We start from the raw sequence: 16,866 nt of genomic DNA, 5'->3' as shown, positions 1-16,866 counted from the left end.
AAGATATGTATAATGAGAAGAAAACTAGAGTTCATACCATATATAGAGAAACTACTGATTTTTCTACACTAGTAAGATTACACCAAGGATCCGTACTAAACCCATATCTATTTATAATAGTTTTAAATGAAATAACAAAAGATATTCGTTAAAATATTCCAATGGTGCATGTTTATTGATGACTTAATGCTATTGGATACTTTTAAAGAAGCTTTGAGAAGAGAATTGGAAATATGGAGAAAAGCATTAGAAGAAAAAGGTGTAAGGATTATTTAGGAAAAAAAAAAGATATAAGGATTAGTCAGACTAAAGCATAATATATGGAATGGAATGTAAATTTATTAAAGTCTTAAAAAATGACAACATAATAATAACAATTCAAGATCAAAGGATCATTTACATTAAACATATTTGATATGTAGCTTCCATAATACAAAAAGATGGGGAGGTTGATGATGGTGTCACTAGTAGGATTGGAGCAAGATGAACAAAATGGAGACGAGCAAGTGATATTTTATGTGATAAAAAAATTCCAAATAAATTAAAAGGTAAATTCTATAGGACGGTTGTTAGGCGAGCGGATTCTATATGGGAGAAGAGTGTTGGGTGCTAAAAAAGAAACAAGGACAACACATTTGTGCAGCGGAATGGAGGACGTTGTGATGGTAAGACTGATTAGAAGAGATATGATTAACAATCAAATTGTGAGCGAAAACTTAGAGTTAGCTTGAGTTGGTGAAAAGAAAAAGAAAAAGAAAAACAGACTTAGGTGGTTTGAACACATAGCGTAGATACATCAATGAGAAAAGGAAGTTTGGTTTGTAGAAAAGGTAAGAGATTGGGTGGCCTCCCAAAACTGACTTGGGATGCAGTACTTAGAAATGACTTTAAAAAATCAAGAGGTGATTTGTCTTGTAATAGAGTAGAATGGAAAAAGAAAATTCGTACAGGATAGAGGCAAGGGTGATGACTAAATAAAGAAGGGGGAGAAAAACATAACTGTAGTATCTTGACAGACTTTTGAATGCCAGTTATAATGCTTTATCTGGTGGGATGAGTAGTTCCTGCTCTGTACGCTAGTTTTATGCATAATTTTTACTTCTTTTATTTGTGTAAAAAATGAGGTATATTAACCAGTCAAGTTGAGGTTGCATTGCAGTCTTTTTGCCATAGCCTCTTAAAGATGGAATAGTGTATTTTGCTTACATTGTTTGGTACTAAACCTTCGGGGTAGATGTGCAATGCACGTCTATATAGTTGTTATAATATTTTAGACAACTATTTTAACATAGAAAGAAAGGATGTTGGTTTCCTTGAAGTTCGAATTCAAGGTGGTGGTTTGGCACAAACTTTGAGATGATTGCATTACTGCCTTGTATTTTCTTTATTGGTCCGTTTGGTAGGTAGGAAGGTAGAGGGGTGGAGGGAAGATAGGAAGGAAGAAACAAACTTCCTTTATTTGGTAGAGATGAGACAAGGAGGGAAGGGAAAAGAGGATGGATGAGTCATCCTTATTCACAAATTTTTATCCCTCTAAATATGGACAGAAGAGAGGAATGAAGAGACGCAAGACTGGTATAAAATTATTAAATTTAAAACACCATCCTTCATGATTATTAGATAAACCCAATATAAGTAAATCTCTCTTCCCTTCTCTCCTACCAAACAAAGGAAGGTGTTACCTCATTCCCTTATGTTCCATCCAACCAAACAAAAAGAGGGAAGGACACTCTCCTTTCTCTAGGGATGTGTCACCCGTACCATCCTCTCCCTCCCATCCAATTATCTTCATACCTACCAAACGGAGCATAACAGAATTTCACTGGGCTTATTTGTGATCATCAAGGTCGTGTCAAAAGAAGTGTTGGCTTGGTGACAGTAGTTAGGGCTGTAAATGAACCAATCTTTCAACAAACATTTCAAGCTCGGCTCGATTCGTGGTCGTTTGCTTAATAAACGAACCAATCTCAAAGAGGATTTTCAAGCTCGTTTAATAAATGAGCCGAACTCAAACAGCCCCCTACTCGGCTTGTTTGTTTGTGAACATGTGTGTGAACAGAGCTCGTGAACATGTTTGCTAACATAAATAATTATACATATACATATTAATATATATATTTCATATACATATTAATTTATTAATAATAGTGAGAACCTATACATTAATTTATACCCAACCCATTTAGTTTATATACAAGGCCCATTTAAGTGAAATAAAATTAATCTTAACTCTTAGCCCAACTAAGGCCCATAAACAAATAAAACCCCTGAGCCCACAAATATATAACCCCAACCCTTTCAACTTTATTTTCTTTCACATTGCCGCACACAGCATCTGAAAGCGTCTCTCTCCCTTCATCTACAGCGCCTCTGTCTTCATCGACTGCCATCCAATGCCTATTTTACCTTCTACCAGCACCGCAAGCATATAGCTAATTTTTTATAAAAAAAAATTATGTAATAATTTCTTTTTTCTTTAATACATCTATGTAATATATATATATGTATATATAAGATTATTGTTGTATTTCTCTCTTGGATTTCTCTCTTAACTTGTATTCCTCTCTGAACTTGTACTCCAATATATGTGTATATATAATATGTATGTGCTATAGGAAGTGGTGATACACTGATGCGATGTGATAATTAGGCTCGAGCTTGGCTCGATTGGTCGTGAACTTCTTCAAGCCAAGCTTGGACGCTAGGGTATGAGCTCGAGCCGAGCTCAAACAGCCCACTATTCGGCTCAGCTCGGCTCATTTACAACCCTAACAGTAGGATATGCGCTTATAAATTGAACAGATTGGCTGTCTGATGTTAACTTCATGCTCTCAATTATTTACGTCAAACGCCATGATTTCAGGTTTTAAACCGAAACGGACTGGACTGCCTCAACCTTGAAACAGTATGCATTAAAGATCAAGCCCTGACGAGTGAAAGTATTACATTGATCTATAAAATGTTGTTTTTCACTTTGATATTCTGACCTAGATTGTGTTATTCAGTGATGTATTTTTCTTCATTTTAATAGTTGCGGAGAAAATTATTGGATGGGCTTTGAGTCATCACTTTATGCATTGTTCTGAAGCTTCAGCTAAAGATCCCAAACATGTTATTTCCGGTGAAAGGTGGGTACATTTTTTTCTAGTTGTGCCAATGTGTTGGAAGAAGGAAGAAAACAAAGAATATGTAGATTTGATGTTCCTCTTAACATTCTGATGTTAATGTTACTCTACGTGTCTTGTTTTGCAGTATTAGGTATGGGCTTAATATTCTACAGGGTATTGAAAATGAAACTAATAGTTTGAAGAATTCTCTGAAGGTAAAGTTGATTATTGTATCCAACCACACCCACCCACCTCCCACACGCAAATTTTTTTTTTTTTATCCAAAATTTATTGCATGAAATTGGGATTGTGACGGCAAAGGTTTTCAGGATGTGGTAACTGATAATGATTTTGAGAAGAGACTTCTTGCGGATGTTATTCCTCCAAGTGATATTGGGGTTACTTTTGATGATATTGGTGCCTTGGAAAATGTGAAAGATACTTTAAAGGAATTGGTGATGTTACCTCTTCAAAGGCCAGAATTGTTTTGTAAAGGGCAGCTGACAAAGGTTAAGTGGATTATATTAGTTTAGTGCTTTCTTCCCAAAAATAATCCAGCCTTTTGCAAATTGCAGTTCATCTTGTTAGTTTATTTTTCAAGTTAGTTACTCTTCTTCCAGCCTTGCAAGGGAATACTACTCTTTGGACCTCCGGGTACTGGAAAAACGATGCTTGCAAAGGCTGTTGCAACTGAGGCTGGTGCTAACTTTATCAACATATCGATGTCTAGTATTACTTCAAAGGTACTTCCTTTCATCCGACGGATGAATTTGCGGCTTTCTTTGTGAGCTTCTGTCTACGAAATAATTGATGCCTTTTCACTGCTTACAGTGGTTTGGTGAAGGAGAGAAGTTTGTCAAAGCAGTATTCACTCTGGCTGGTAAAATTGCTCCTAGTGTCGTCTTTGTTGACGAGGTTGGTTGAATAATCTGTCTGTTCATTTCCATTACTTGGTGAATGGGTCATTATCATTCTTATTGTTATACTTAATCTCTTTTAGCTGTGTTCCTGCTGCTGATAGTAATTTTACAACTTTTGTTTTAAATCTGTTTTTTCTTTGTGTTGCTTTTAGTGATGGTAAAAGTTCCATCTTTCCAGAGTTTACTATACTTCAGGATCATTTTCTCTTATATATCTTACACGTTCCTTGTTCTAGGTTGACAGCATGTTAGGAAGACGTGAAAATCCTGGAGAACATGAAGCAATGCGTAAAATGAAGAATGAGTTCATGGTGAACTGGGATGGTCTGCGTACGAAGGATAAGGAACGTGTACTGGTACTTGCTGCCACCAATAGGCCCTTTGACCTTGATGAAGCTGTCATAAGGAGGCTTCCGCGTAGGTAGAAATCGTACTGCTTTTATAGAGTTCGTTAATTCTCTATAGCTGGTAAAAAAACACTACCCTTGATGATTTTATGTACACATTTTTGGTGTAGATTAATGGTAAACTTGCCAGATGCCCCAAACAGAGGGAAAATTTTAAAAGTTATATTGGCAAGGGAAGTACTGGCTCCTGACATTAGACTCGAAGCAATTGCTAATATGACTGATGGCTATTCAGGAAGCGACTTAAAGGTTGTTTATTGATTTCCTTAATCCCAAATTATGCCTAATTTAAACAGATACTATTTTTCGGGTCGATGTTTGGTTCCTTTGATTGAATTTTTGGTTTCAGAATCTATGTGTGACAGCGGCCTATTGTCCCATAAGAGAAATCTTGGAGAAGGAAAAGAAGGTTAGTTTATGCAACTACTTGAATGTCAAAAGTTCCCATATTTTGTTTCTGTATACTGCTCTTAGGTCATATTAATTCTAATTATAAAGTCAAATTGAATTACCTTTTCTGGGTGCAATAAAATCAGTGATGTTAAATGGTATTTCTTTTTTATTTTGTATTCTGAAATTAAAATGATTTTTTAAATGATCCTCAAAATTTAGTTTTTTATGTTTATTTATATTCTTTGGTTGCTGATCGAGTAAAACATTCACCGCTTATAACATCTGTAGAGATCATTGCACACTGGTTGTCTAATTCTCTTCACTGCATGGTTTTTAAGCTTAAGGACTATTGATTGTGACCCGCATGGGCCCCTTATAAAAAAGTTTTATTGATTTTAGTGGACTGTGGATCATGGTAAACTTTTTGGGACTCGGTCTGTTGATAAGTAATTAGAGTGATGTCGGAATGACAATGTTAAAACTCATCAAATACAATTGGTTCCGTGGCCTATATTAATAAGGCCCATAAGTAAGGGTCCCAATTGTGAACCATTCTGCTATTCTTTTTAAATTGATCGACTAAATGATATCAGTAGGTTTTTTTTTTTTTTTTGCCTCCAAGTTATAGCAGGTACATCTGGTTGGGATGCCATCTATTAGGTCCTTTGTCTTTAACTCTGCTGTTGACAAGACAGTTTGTTTGCATTTCAGACCAAATGATCCAATTTGTTATTGATGGAATTCAGTTGATATGATTTTTAGCATATGAATATCCCCTCTTGTGCATTTTTGCTTCATGCTGACTGTATAGCTCTCATTATTTTTTAATTGTGCACACGGTGTAAGAAAAGTTGATCCTTAATTTAGATTTTAATCCATAAATGAGTTAGTTGTTTTTACTATGTGTTACACAATATGCTCAACTCCCCCACCCATTTCAAAAATAATAATAATAATAATAAAACACACTCTCTCCGATCTCTGATGCAGTACAACTTTTAACAACTCCACTAGCTAACCTTCTGGGGCTTCCTTTTGCTTCTTTGTATCCGCTGTTGTTTCTAGTTGTTTTCATGTTGAGGCCTTAACGACTACATAAAAGTTATTATTGTTTTTCAGTAATTTTCAGTTACAAAGATATTTAGAATATGAACTATTTGGTAGGTACTTCTGAAGACATTACCTTCAGCTCATAATTGTGTTGCATCTTCAGCAGGATCTTACTTGATAATTGAGAATATAAGATGCAACAAACTCTTATCTGTTGCTTTCTTTTGTAAATAAAAAATAAAAAACTGTTGCCCAGGAAAAATAACAATAAAAAATTGTTTACTGCAGTATGCTGTTTTTCGAGGGACCGATAAGCTAGGATCTTATTGTCTGCACTATTTTCACATTCATTGCCTTGTTTTTTTAGTTCTTGAGTTATTATTATATACATTGAACTCTGCGCAATATTTGTGTGCACTGAAGCTATGGAGTGCAAAACTTTTTCCCTTTATTTTTTTCCCCCTGCCCTCATTATACTAATCGATCAGATATTATATTCACAATTTTAGGAGAAGGCTTTGGCATTGGCAGAGAACAGACCCTTGCCTGCATTGCACAGCAGTTCAGATATTCGTTCTTTGAGCATGGAGGATTTTAAATATGCACATGAACAGGTATGATTGCTGGAGTTGGAAAAATCAAGAAGTCTTATTATTTTTAATTTTGCTTTGATCTCCTTGATGAATCAATGATTTTGGTTGGCTTCTCTAGAGAATATAAATGTTTTAAAGGCACTGTTTGGTGATTTTCTGTGGTACCTTGGTTGATTAAAGGCATGTTCCTTCTTTGGCTCCTTTTTGTTTGATGCATAGCTTAGGTGCTCAGAACACAGAGCACAAGCGGCAAAGAGAGTGTGAGAGCAGAACTCTGAAAATACAAAAGAATGAGAGGACTATTAATTAGGTCTGCTGGTGGCTTCAAGCTTGTGCTCGAATAGAGTTTAGATTGGCATGATTCAAGCATGGCTCAGCTACTTCTTGGCCAAACTCAAGCTGGTTCACAACCTTAAAATTCTGCTTCTTAAGAAGTTTGTTTGGCACATTAAATCATTATGTTGTTAGAATCTTACTAGTCCTAACATAACCACAAAAATTAGTTTCTGCAGATTAGAGGATTCAATCAAATCAACCAAGCTTTGTTGGCAAGTATTTGTGGCATAGTAAATAATGGTTTTGTTACAAGGAATGGTTATTTGGTGGATCAAAATTTAGATCTTAGCTTTTTGGTATGTCCGATAGATCAAAGTCAAGGTTTGATCGATCCACACATTTTTATGCATTTGACTGCAAATAGTCTGACTCTAGCGTTTTTTGAGAGGTCAAATGGACTCGAAATTAGGTATATAATATATCTTGGGAAAGTATATTTAGTCTAGTTTTGGAAATATAATGCTAATCACGAGATTCCATGTAGATAATGTTATTGTGAGGCACAAAACTGAAACAACACAAAATGCTTACCAAAATCAGCTTTTTATATGGCCTTCAACTCAAACTGAAACAACACAAAATGCTTACCAAAATCAGCTTTTTATATGGCCTTCAACTCAGACTCAATATCTAAGCTTCCTAACCAAAATTAAGGGTTTCAAATTCATTTTCAATTAAGTAATATCCAGTTTTAAACTTCCTGATTGAGCTTAAGTTAATTGTAAATTAATTCAAGTTTCATAATTGATTCCAAACCAAAATTTTCTAGATCAATTACGAAATTCCTAGGCCAACTGAATTATTAGTTAATCACTCCAAATTTTATGGTCTTCTAGGTCACCTTTTCTAAATTGTGTGATTGATGGAGCTTGAAGCAAGATATCGGTCAGCTCAGTCTTCAATCTAAGTCGCAGCTTCAATTTATTCCACTGAACTGTTGAACACTATGGACTGACCACGACTTTTGTTTTACCAAATATGCCAACACATGATACTTTTTCCTATCACAGTAATGAATGATGGTTCATGTTACTTATCATTCAACCTTGAAAAAACCTGTCAGGCTTGGATGGAACACCCGTGTCTCATGTGGTGTATCTGAAAACAGAGGAACAGGCATATTGTTGAGGAGGTTGAGATATCAGTACTCAGGTTGAAAATTCATGCTTTTTGGGTGAGAGATACTATTTCACTAGAACATATTCATAACTAATGATTTTTCAGAAAGTGATGCATCAAACAGGACCACCATCACCATCAAGCAAAATTTTCTTGTCCATTTGCCAATCTGTAATCCTTGGCAAGGGTTCAACCACTTGGGAATTTTCTAATACAAAAGTAAAATAAACAATTCTGAACTTGCTGATGCAAAATAGTGACTCCAAGTTTATATATACTCAGAAATCTTGCATCATTTTTCACCATAACTGACTTACTATTGTTTGACAATGTTAGCATAAGGACTTCGCTTCAGTTTTAGAGTTGTTCATGAGCCTAATGGATGACATACTTGTTATGAGGTTTTGGTTGTTAAGCAATCTTGCTTGAAAAATAAGCTTGAGCATGACTTACTCGGTGAATGAGCTTCTTTTCGGTCCAAGTCCAAGTGTTTAAATACAAATTGATTCATTTGTCATCTTATCTTTATTCATGTATTTGTATTGATAATTGCTTGTAGCTTAGTGGTTAGATGAGATTTGTTTCTACCTTGTGATTGAACTCTAGAATCAAGTACGTGGTTCTCCACCTTTACATCGAACAAGCAAGCATTTGTAGGTATCCGATATGTTTTATCCCACATGGCATTTGCCACATCATCAATAGTGGCCCACTTAACAAAAAGTCAAGTAGTTAACAAGCAAGTTATGTGGCACTTGCCACGTCATTAATAAACCTTGAATAGGAGACTCAGGACTTGAAGACCCGAGTTGGGAGCAGCACTTGGGAACATTTGGGATTCAAGGAAGTACTTAGTTTGGCGGTTGAAGTCCATGACCCGTTGAGAAAGAAAATTTGACTCCCATACATCCTATCCCCACTATACCTAACCATATTAACATTATTTATCTCATTAAATAATTACCCTAATTACACATAACAGTTACACAACTTCTCCTTATTTTTCATTACTTTATAATTATCTTGTTGTCACTATAACAAAAACTCATATATTGCCTCAGAATGACATCACCTACCCTCACAGTTGCCTATAAAGATCCTTCCACCAAGACCGAAAGGGAGGAGAAATGACAGGGGAACCAGCACTCATATTCTAAACTCCTATCTCTTACCCATGCTCTCTCTCATCTCACCCTCAACCTTCACCAATGGAGTCAATGGGGAACTTGCACACTGCCTTCCTCTCTCAAGTTTTTCTGGACTCTCACCTCCCTCAGTCCACCTGAGATCTCTACTATGTTGCGAGTAGTGCTTCGGTTATATATAAAGAACCTACATTCACAACATCTAAATTCGATGTATCCAAGAAAGATCATCTTGTGAGACATAATCAGCTGGACTGATTAGGACACTTGATTCAAAACTAATTTGAAAAGGTGGTGGCATGTTTTGTAAGACTCCTGTATGAAGTGATATATTATACGAAGGAAAAAATTTAAAATAGAAATAATGGAAAAGCTTATGTGGATTTTGTGTTGATGTGCCTGCATTGGTACTGAAATCTACATATAAAAGGGTTGTGAGACTTTAAATTATATTCTCCCTTGTTTAAAAGTTCTCTCCTTGTGGTTGCGAACTCAAAATCAAGATTAGAATGGGTGGTGGCCTTGAACTGAACTTATAAGACAATGTAATGATTTAATTCTCGTGTGCCATGTCAATGCCCCATTAAATATTTGTAGACATGAAAATCACCTAGTTTGTGCATTTTTCACAACCAAAGTATATGGTACACTTATTCAACACCGCCACTCTCCCACAAGGTTTGAAGAATCCCGGGTTGCATCGGAATTTGCTTGCCTAGTACCGAGTTTGGCCAATATCTCGGTGTGAGTACAAATTGTACACGACTCGGCCAGGTAGCAAATTGGCTGGTTCGTTGGAAGATTCAGCCAATTCTGCACTGACTAGACGAAAGGAGGGAAGAGGAGTAGGGGGAGAAAAAAGGAGGGAAGAAAGGAAGGAAATAAATCATGCACACCTCTCTCAATATGATGATTGCAGTGGATTTAATGTCGTGGTGGCTCAAAAGTATGGCTTCCTTGCAAAACACGAGTAAGACTGTCCAGGTTGCAGGGTTTTTTAACAACTGTAGCTGGGTTATCTGGAAGGATCATTATTGTTTTTACAAAACACGATGGTCCTCTTATTTGTAATTGTTTACAACCATCTACTCCAAAAGCTTAAGCTATTGGAGTGGGTGTAACTTAAATATATAAAGCCTTCAACACGCCCCCTCACGTATGACCTTCTTTTGATCCAACACAAATTTTAATTATCAGGGTGACGGTGAGGTTTGAATGCGAGACCTTTGGCTCTGATACCATATTAACAACCATCTACTCCAAAACCTTAAGCTATTGGAGAGGGTGTAACTTAAATATATAAAGCCTTCAATAGGAATCTTTGTGATTTGCATTTTAAGCCCTTCAACTTCCTAATTTTAGAGAAAATTAAAATATCACCCTCATTGTTTCATAATTATAAAAAAGCATTTAATTACTGAATTTTCTGATTGAGTTAAAATATTTTCTCATTTACCCTTCCTCTTAATATTTATTTTACAAATACCCACACTCAAATAAAATTTAGTAATTTATGTATTTTATGTTGTAAATTTCCATTTATTTGCAGTTCTATATTGTTTTGTGTCCTCTTGAGCTTGTACTGGAAATGGGCTTTCTCAAATGAGCTCCATTACCTATGTTTTTAGACTTTCTCTTTGAGGGTATGCCCTCTATGCACTTGTACTTCATGTTTTTATCTTTCTAATACAACATCAATTATGAAAAAAAAAAAAAAAAATCCATTTATTTCATATTTAAATCTATTTTTACTCTAATTTAGTAAAAAATATAAATTAGTAAGCCTGGATTGTTGCTTGGGCAGTAGGCCGGTTTCATTGCCTAGGGTCAACTGGGTGATTTGAGAACTCGGTTTGTAAACTCACTTATGCACATGGACACACAAAGATTTGCATGTATTTATCGTTTTTCGTTTTGTAAAATACTTGTATGCATCTACGAAACAGCCTTATTCTGAAATTCCTAACTATTTCATCGTCTTTGTACTGTATTTCCGTAAATAAAAGGAAAATAATTAAATAAATAAAAGGACATTATCCAATTCTGGTCCCGCTACAGGAGGGTCTTGGGAAGGGAGGACTCGAGAGAGATCTAACCTTTGGTGTTTCACAAAGTGGCTGCTCTGAAACTCGAACTCGCACCAATGGCACTGCCATTCCTTGTGGAATATAAATGTGTTAATGACCAAGTTCAAGGAAACATGCTATTATTTGAGTTATTTTGTAGAACAATTGTGGTGGGATTCAATGCCTTTATTCTCTCCAATTGCTCTTTATTCACTCAGAATAATACTTTTATTTCTCTTTGTTCCAAATCATTTACTCTCAAGCTTGGAGATGTGAGATTTTCTTTTCATGAATCTATTCACTTCCAATTGTATGCAGCACGGAACATATAATTTGTCATTTGCAATTTATTTGCACGGCAGATATTGTATTCTTAATAGAGGAATATGGTTTTAATAATATATTTCATTCAAATGCAGGTGTGTGCAAGTGTATCATCAGAGTCTTCAAATATGAATGAGCTCCTCCAATGGAATGAACTATATGGAGAAGGTGGATCGAGGAGGAAGAGTTCCCTCAGCTACTTTATGTAGAGGAGGTATTTTAAGTGTATAGCATTCCTTGTTTAGTTAATTGTTCTTAACCATCAATCCCGAGCTAATTTCAGGGACCCGTATTGGTGGAAATCCTGTTGCAGTTCCCTCTTTATATTGTATTCATTTTGTGGATGTTTTTTCCGGCATCCACTTCAAATATTAGGATATCTCTGCAGCGTGTTCTGATATCCTTTTTTTTCTTTTTATGTGCCAATCTCTGTCTGTACATACTCATTGATTAAATTTCATGAGCATTCTCATGTTTGATTTCTCCCAAGTTTAGTAGAAACTATTGGTACTTCATTGGATCAACTCAGTTTAATACAAAGATGGCGTATGATATTCTTATATATCCTTTGAAAATATTCATATGGTCATGTTATATAAAAGATCCATTCTTACAGATTATGTTCAACAACGTCGTTCTACCTATTTTGCATGAAACTCTGATTCTCAAACGTGGAAGAGCATGAGCCAGAACAGATCTGAATGATTTGGATGTGTGCGCATTGGTGTGAATGGAAATATGCAAGACTCATTGATATTCGGGTATGGGTTATGCCTACATGAGTCACAAGGTTAGTTCTTTCTGACAGAGGAAATGAAAAACTAAAAGAACCAAAATCACTAATTCTTGGAATTATTTAATTTTCATTTGGCATTAAGTTTGTTTATTGCTTTATTTGCTGTTTTCAGAGGCATACTGGTGTTACAGTACGAGTGCCCTTTTCCGATAAACTCCCAACATTGTTGGGATTCATGAGAATAATGTGTTAATATATTTCTTATTGCGAAGGATCGGCATTTTTCCCTTATTAAGTGCACAAGTGGTGGTAAATTTTGGAGAGGGTGGGATGTTAGACATTGTAAGATTTGCTGAATACCAGAAAACTAGAGTGAACATTTTAGAACCGCCAGCTTATTATTATTATTTTTTTTCCTAGTTGGGACTCACACACACTGCCTCTACTGAGGTTCGAACTCCTGACCTCCTTTTGGGAGGTAGAAGTCTTGTACCGCTAAGCCACAGACCTGTTGGTCTCGCCAGCTTATTTCAATTGAATGCAGGTTCAGAAAGTGCTTCTAGGAAGCTGTAAACCGGCTTTTGAGAAAGCACAGGGGGTGCTTATGAGCTTGTAGCTTATCTGGAACGCGTATTTGTGCTTGTTTTGCATTACTGGGTATAAATGTATCTAGTTTGGCTCACTTGTAGTTGTGTTTAGTGGCACAAACTGTGTGGTAGATATAGTTACGTTTTCTTCGCACCCACTTTTGTCCCTCCGAATGAAATACTTTCTGTAGTGATTAAATATTGATAGGTAGTGATAGGATTTACTAAAGTAAATCACTTTTACTTACGTGGCAAATATAATTGGTTGTTGGCATGGATGCCGCAATATCACTCGTGTAGGAAAGTATATCTCGGGACTTAAACTCTCCCTTCTACTTTGGAAGGCATGGAACCATCAGCAGGCTACAAGAAGCACTCACGCAGCCATTTTATTCTACCGACCGCGTAGTTGTGTTTAGTTTCTTTGGTCTTGGAATGACTTTCCTAATCTCTTAATTTCATGTGATTATCAAGGATATATACGTACTCAATGAAGTAAAACAGTTATTCTTTTCATTCTTTCTATTGTTCCATTTTTACCCCATAATTTTTAAGGTCAGAATGTTTTATTAAAACAAATAAATAAATCATGGTGATTTATCCAATAATAACAATTTAGATGGTATTTGTGGAGAGAATAATGTAATGAGAAATTATTTTTTTTTTTAAACGAAGAATCAATTCATCCGCTAATCAGTTTTGAACTCTTGGGCGGTTTGAAATTCTGAATGAAAACAAACATCCGCAAAACACAGGCATTAGTTAACCTTATACAAACATCCGGCAAAACGGACATTACAAATAGCTGCTCGACGCCGTCTAAAATCTAACATTAACAACTATTTAATTTAAACCTCCTCTCACTTATGGCACCCATCTTAATTTAACTTTGTGTGAATTGATGAAAATTTATGGTAACCAGATTTTTCCACGAGTATTGTCGATCTATGCAATGATAGAAATGAGTATGCGTTTTTTTTTTTTTTTTCCATAAAATCCCCTTAAATTGTATATTCAAAATATATAAACGTACTTCTTTATATTCTCCAGTTTTGTGGTTCACTGTTCAAGAGGGTTTTGTTAACTAGACCAGAAATGATATTTATTTAGTTCATTAATTTATAGGGTGGTTGGATAAAATTATCTTAAATAATTTAAAAAATGAAAAACTGCATATAATGTGCTAAATTTTTAGCATACAACCACCCTAAAGTATAAAAAGAAAAACTACTGTTAAGTCTCACCTTTTTTATTTTTAATTTTTCACCAAGTCATTAATTTTTTTAGGACCAACAAGTCTTGCTTTTGAGTTTTGGTAGCCTCTCAAAATTTCAGTTTTACTCGTTGTAATTTGTGATTATTACATATTTTTTTTTTTTTGTTTTTGGTTCATCATTTGTATTTGCTTAATTTAATTTTTTTTGTATTTTTCTCGTTTTTAAATTATAATTAATTTCAATTGAATTAAAAAATGTTGTGTAAAATTCACATTATGACCAAAAAAAAAAAAAATGAAAACTTGTTAAAAATGTCATAGAAATATTATTGTTTTTTTAAAAAAAAAATTATAATATATGTTATATTTCTAAAAATATACTAATAATTTAGCAATTAAAATTTATAAAGGGGCAAAAAATAAATAAATTGATTGTTAATAAGAGAATCTTGCACATATCTTGTTTTGCCTCTTTGAGGACCCGAACTCTCACCATCTACTTTGGGAGGTAAATGAGATATCACTATGTTAAAAGCCCTTGGTATAATTGATAAGATACTGCATATCATGCTTAAATAGCTAAATTGGTTAGGGTATAAATGTGATATTGAGTAGTTTAGGACTTTGAAAAACATATTTTACTAATGCTCTGTTCAGTATGAAAGAAAAAAAGTGGATGAAAGGGAGAGAATAATGGATGGATGAGGCATCCCTAAAAAAGAGATTATGTATTTCCTTCTTTTTTTTTTTCGGTTGGATAGAACAAAAGAGAATAAGCTAATAATTTACTAAGTTCGTTAAGAAAGAAGGACCATTATATCTAATTTATAGAGATTAATACTATAATTTAAAACTTGTAAAATTTAAGATAGTATTTAATTTAAAACTTCTATAATAGTTCACTTGTATTTCCTCCTTTATTCCTTCCTTTCTACCGAACACAACTGTAGGTGCAAAAATTTGTTTAACTAAAAAACCAAAAGAATAAATACAACTCACTCAAATAAAAGAACAATTTAGAGAAAAGCTTGTAATGCTCGATCATCTTTATTGGAGGTCTATGCCTCTATTTATATACAAAAAGAAAGTGGAATTATGGTAGGATTCGCTATGATTGTCCTCCACGTTATTTCCATATAAAATTCATTCCATATACAATTATTTACATACAAGATTCTTTCCTTCTACAATTCTTTCCATGTAGAACTTTTCCCATGTAGAGCTTCTTTCCATATAGGATTCTTTACTATGCAGGAATTGATTAATCTCGAACCATTTTTGGATTATAATACGAGTGGGCCGGACTGGTCTCATTACAACCCGAGAGGCTATCACTACTACTTTTGGGTTGTTGATAGTTTTATTGGGCTTGATCAATATTGGGCTTTTGAGGGCTAGTGGAGAAATAATGGAATAATACTTTATTTTAATGACATGGTCTATTTTCATTGGTGGAGGATTTTTCCCTCCACACTTTGCCCCCAATTCTCTCCTAATTCGAGCAACGGTCCCTAATTAAACGGGAATTGAATTTGCACGGTTGCCAAAAGTGTAAAAGGCGGTTTTGGAAGTGACTATTGGCATTTTGACCAAAAAGTTCTTCAAAGTTCGTTCCTACTTCCATTGCGTTTACTGTTTCGTCATACTATCAGGTTAGTCTTCATCTATCTTATTGATTCTCTATTATGAACACTTCATCCACTCACGATCATATAGAGGTTATGGATTCTGAAACTACCCATTTGGCATCTCCTGTTCTTCTTAGAATTCCACCTCTTAGGATTTCTGACCTGTAATATCCTTAATTTCAAAAGGATAGTCGCGGTATTATTTTAATTGTTTTAATTGCATTTTAATTGTTTATTTAATTTCTTGGATAATTGTTTACTTGTTTAATTGATTTAATTGTATTTTATGTGTTAATTGAATTATTTGTTTAAATTAAATTGTGTGCTAAAATTATGTGTATTCGATTTATTTGTTTAATTTAAATTGTATGTAATGATATGTATTTGTTTAAGAATTTAATTGTTTTATTTTTATTTTTATATATTTTATTTTTCATTTTTAAGGCTATTGGATATGGATAGTAGTAATGGACCAACCAATTGGATCCCATGGACTATTTGGACAGGAGGTTAAATGGGTACGGAGAATTACCCATAGATAGTTGTGTATATATATATAAGGGAAGTAAATTATTAATTAATATTATTTATAATATTTCTATTAGTAAGATAATGAAATAATCTGATATATATATATATATATATATATATATATATATATATATATATATAATAAAGGATATATATTTAGTTACGTTTTAAATATTTTATATTTAGTTAATTTTTATTTTTTTATTTCTTAATTAAACTTGGATGGGAAAAATGATTAGGATTATTTTATTTGCCTATAAATATATAACTATAGGTTAATAAAAAGGGGACTAGAAAATATTCACGTAATATATTTTAGAAAAAAAAACAGAGAGTTTGGAGAGAGAAAGAAGGAAGAAAAAATAAGAGAAAAAGGAGGTTAGGGTTTTTATCAAAATCCTTAAGGCAAGTTTTAATTCTTTTCTTCTCATTTGATTCATACCCTATGCATGCTAGATTAATTATAGGTTCTTTGAATAAATTAAATTGGATCAAATTACATAGTCTAATTTAAAATTTTCAGTTCATGTTTTAATAATGGGTTTTAGTTATTTTCTTTTGCCGAACTGGGCACTGTTGGTGGCCTGGATTTTTATTATTATTTTTTTATTTTACATGAATTATGTTAGTATGAATCAGTTTGTGCATAAGTAGATGAAATCAAAATTTATTCGTAAAAGTGTGCGTGCCGAACGAGGTGAATGACTT

General features: G+C 34.1%; 1 protein-coding gene across 3 annotated transcripts in view; it reads left to right on the top strand.

Moving 5' to 3' along the window:
- LOC132306240 (uncharacterized) overlaps positions 1-13,301 on the top strand; it is a 43,188-nt gene extending 29,887 nt beyond the window's left edge. The window contains exons 17-29 of one of the 3 annotated variants that reach the window (XR_009481863.1): positions 2,864-2,939; positions 3,032-3,128; positions 3,253-3,322; positions 3,437-3,616; positions 3,728-3,850; positions 3,939-4,022; positions 4,264-4,448; positions 4,545-4,683; positions 4,784-4,843; positions 6,387-6,491; positions 11,556-11,674; positions 12,139-12,250; positions 12,369-13,301. Coding sequence is in view for 1 of the 3 variants with exons in the window: in XM_059803562.1 (XP_059659545.1) it covers positions 2,864-2,939; positions 3,032-3,128; positions 3,253-3,322; positions 3,437-3,616; positions 3,728-3,850; positions 3,939-4,022; positions 4,264-4,448; positions 4,545-4,683; positions 4,784-4,843; positions 6,387-6,491; positions 11,556-11,669 (1,233 nt within the window). In the remaining 2 variants the exon portion in view is untranslated. Of the gene's footprint in view, positions 1-2,863; positions 2,940-3,031; positions 3,129-3,252; positions 3,323-3,436; positions 3,617-3,727; positions 3,851-3,938; positions 4,023-4,263; positions 4,449-4,544; positions 4,684-4,783; positions 4,844-6,386; positions 6,492-11,555; positions 11,985-12,076; positions 12,251-12,368 lie in introns of those variants that run through there. The other 2 variants (XR_009481862.1, XM_059803562.1) reach the window with 2 other exon arrangements.
- Positions 13,302-16,866: the final 3,565 nt, after the last annotated feature.

This window comes from Cornus florida, unplaced genomic scaffold (assembly GCF_030987335.1).
Source record: "Cornus florida cultivar Cherokee Brave unplaced genomic scaffold, ASM3098733v1 CherokeeBrave_3.0.0_Hap2_Chr05, whole genome shotgun sequence".
In the NCBI taxonomy this organism is placed as follows: domain Eukaryota; kingdom Viridiplantae; phylum Streptophyta; class Magnoliopsida; order Cornales; family Cornaceae; genus Cornus; species Cornus florida.
This window is presented reverse-complemented; position numbering and strand designations above follow the sequence as displayed.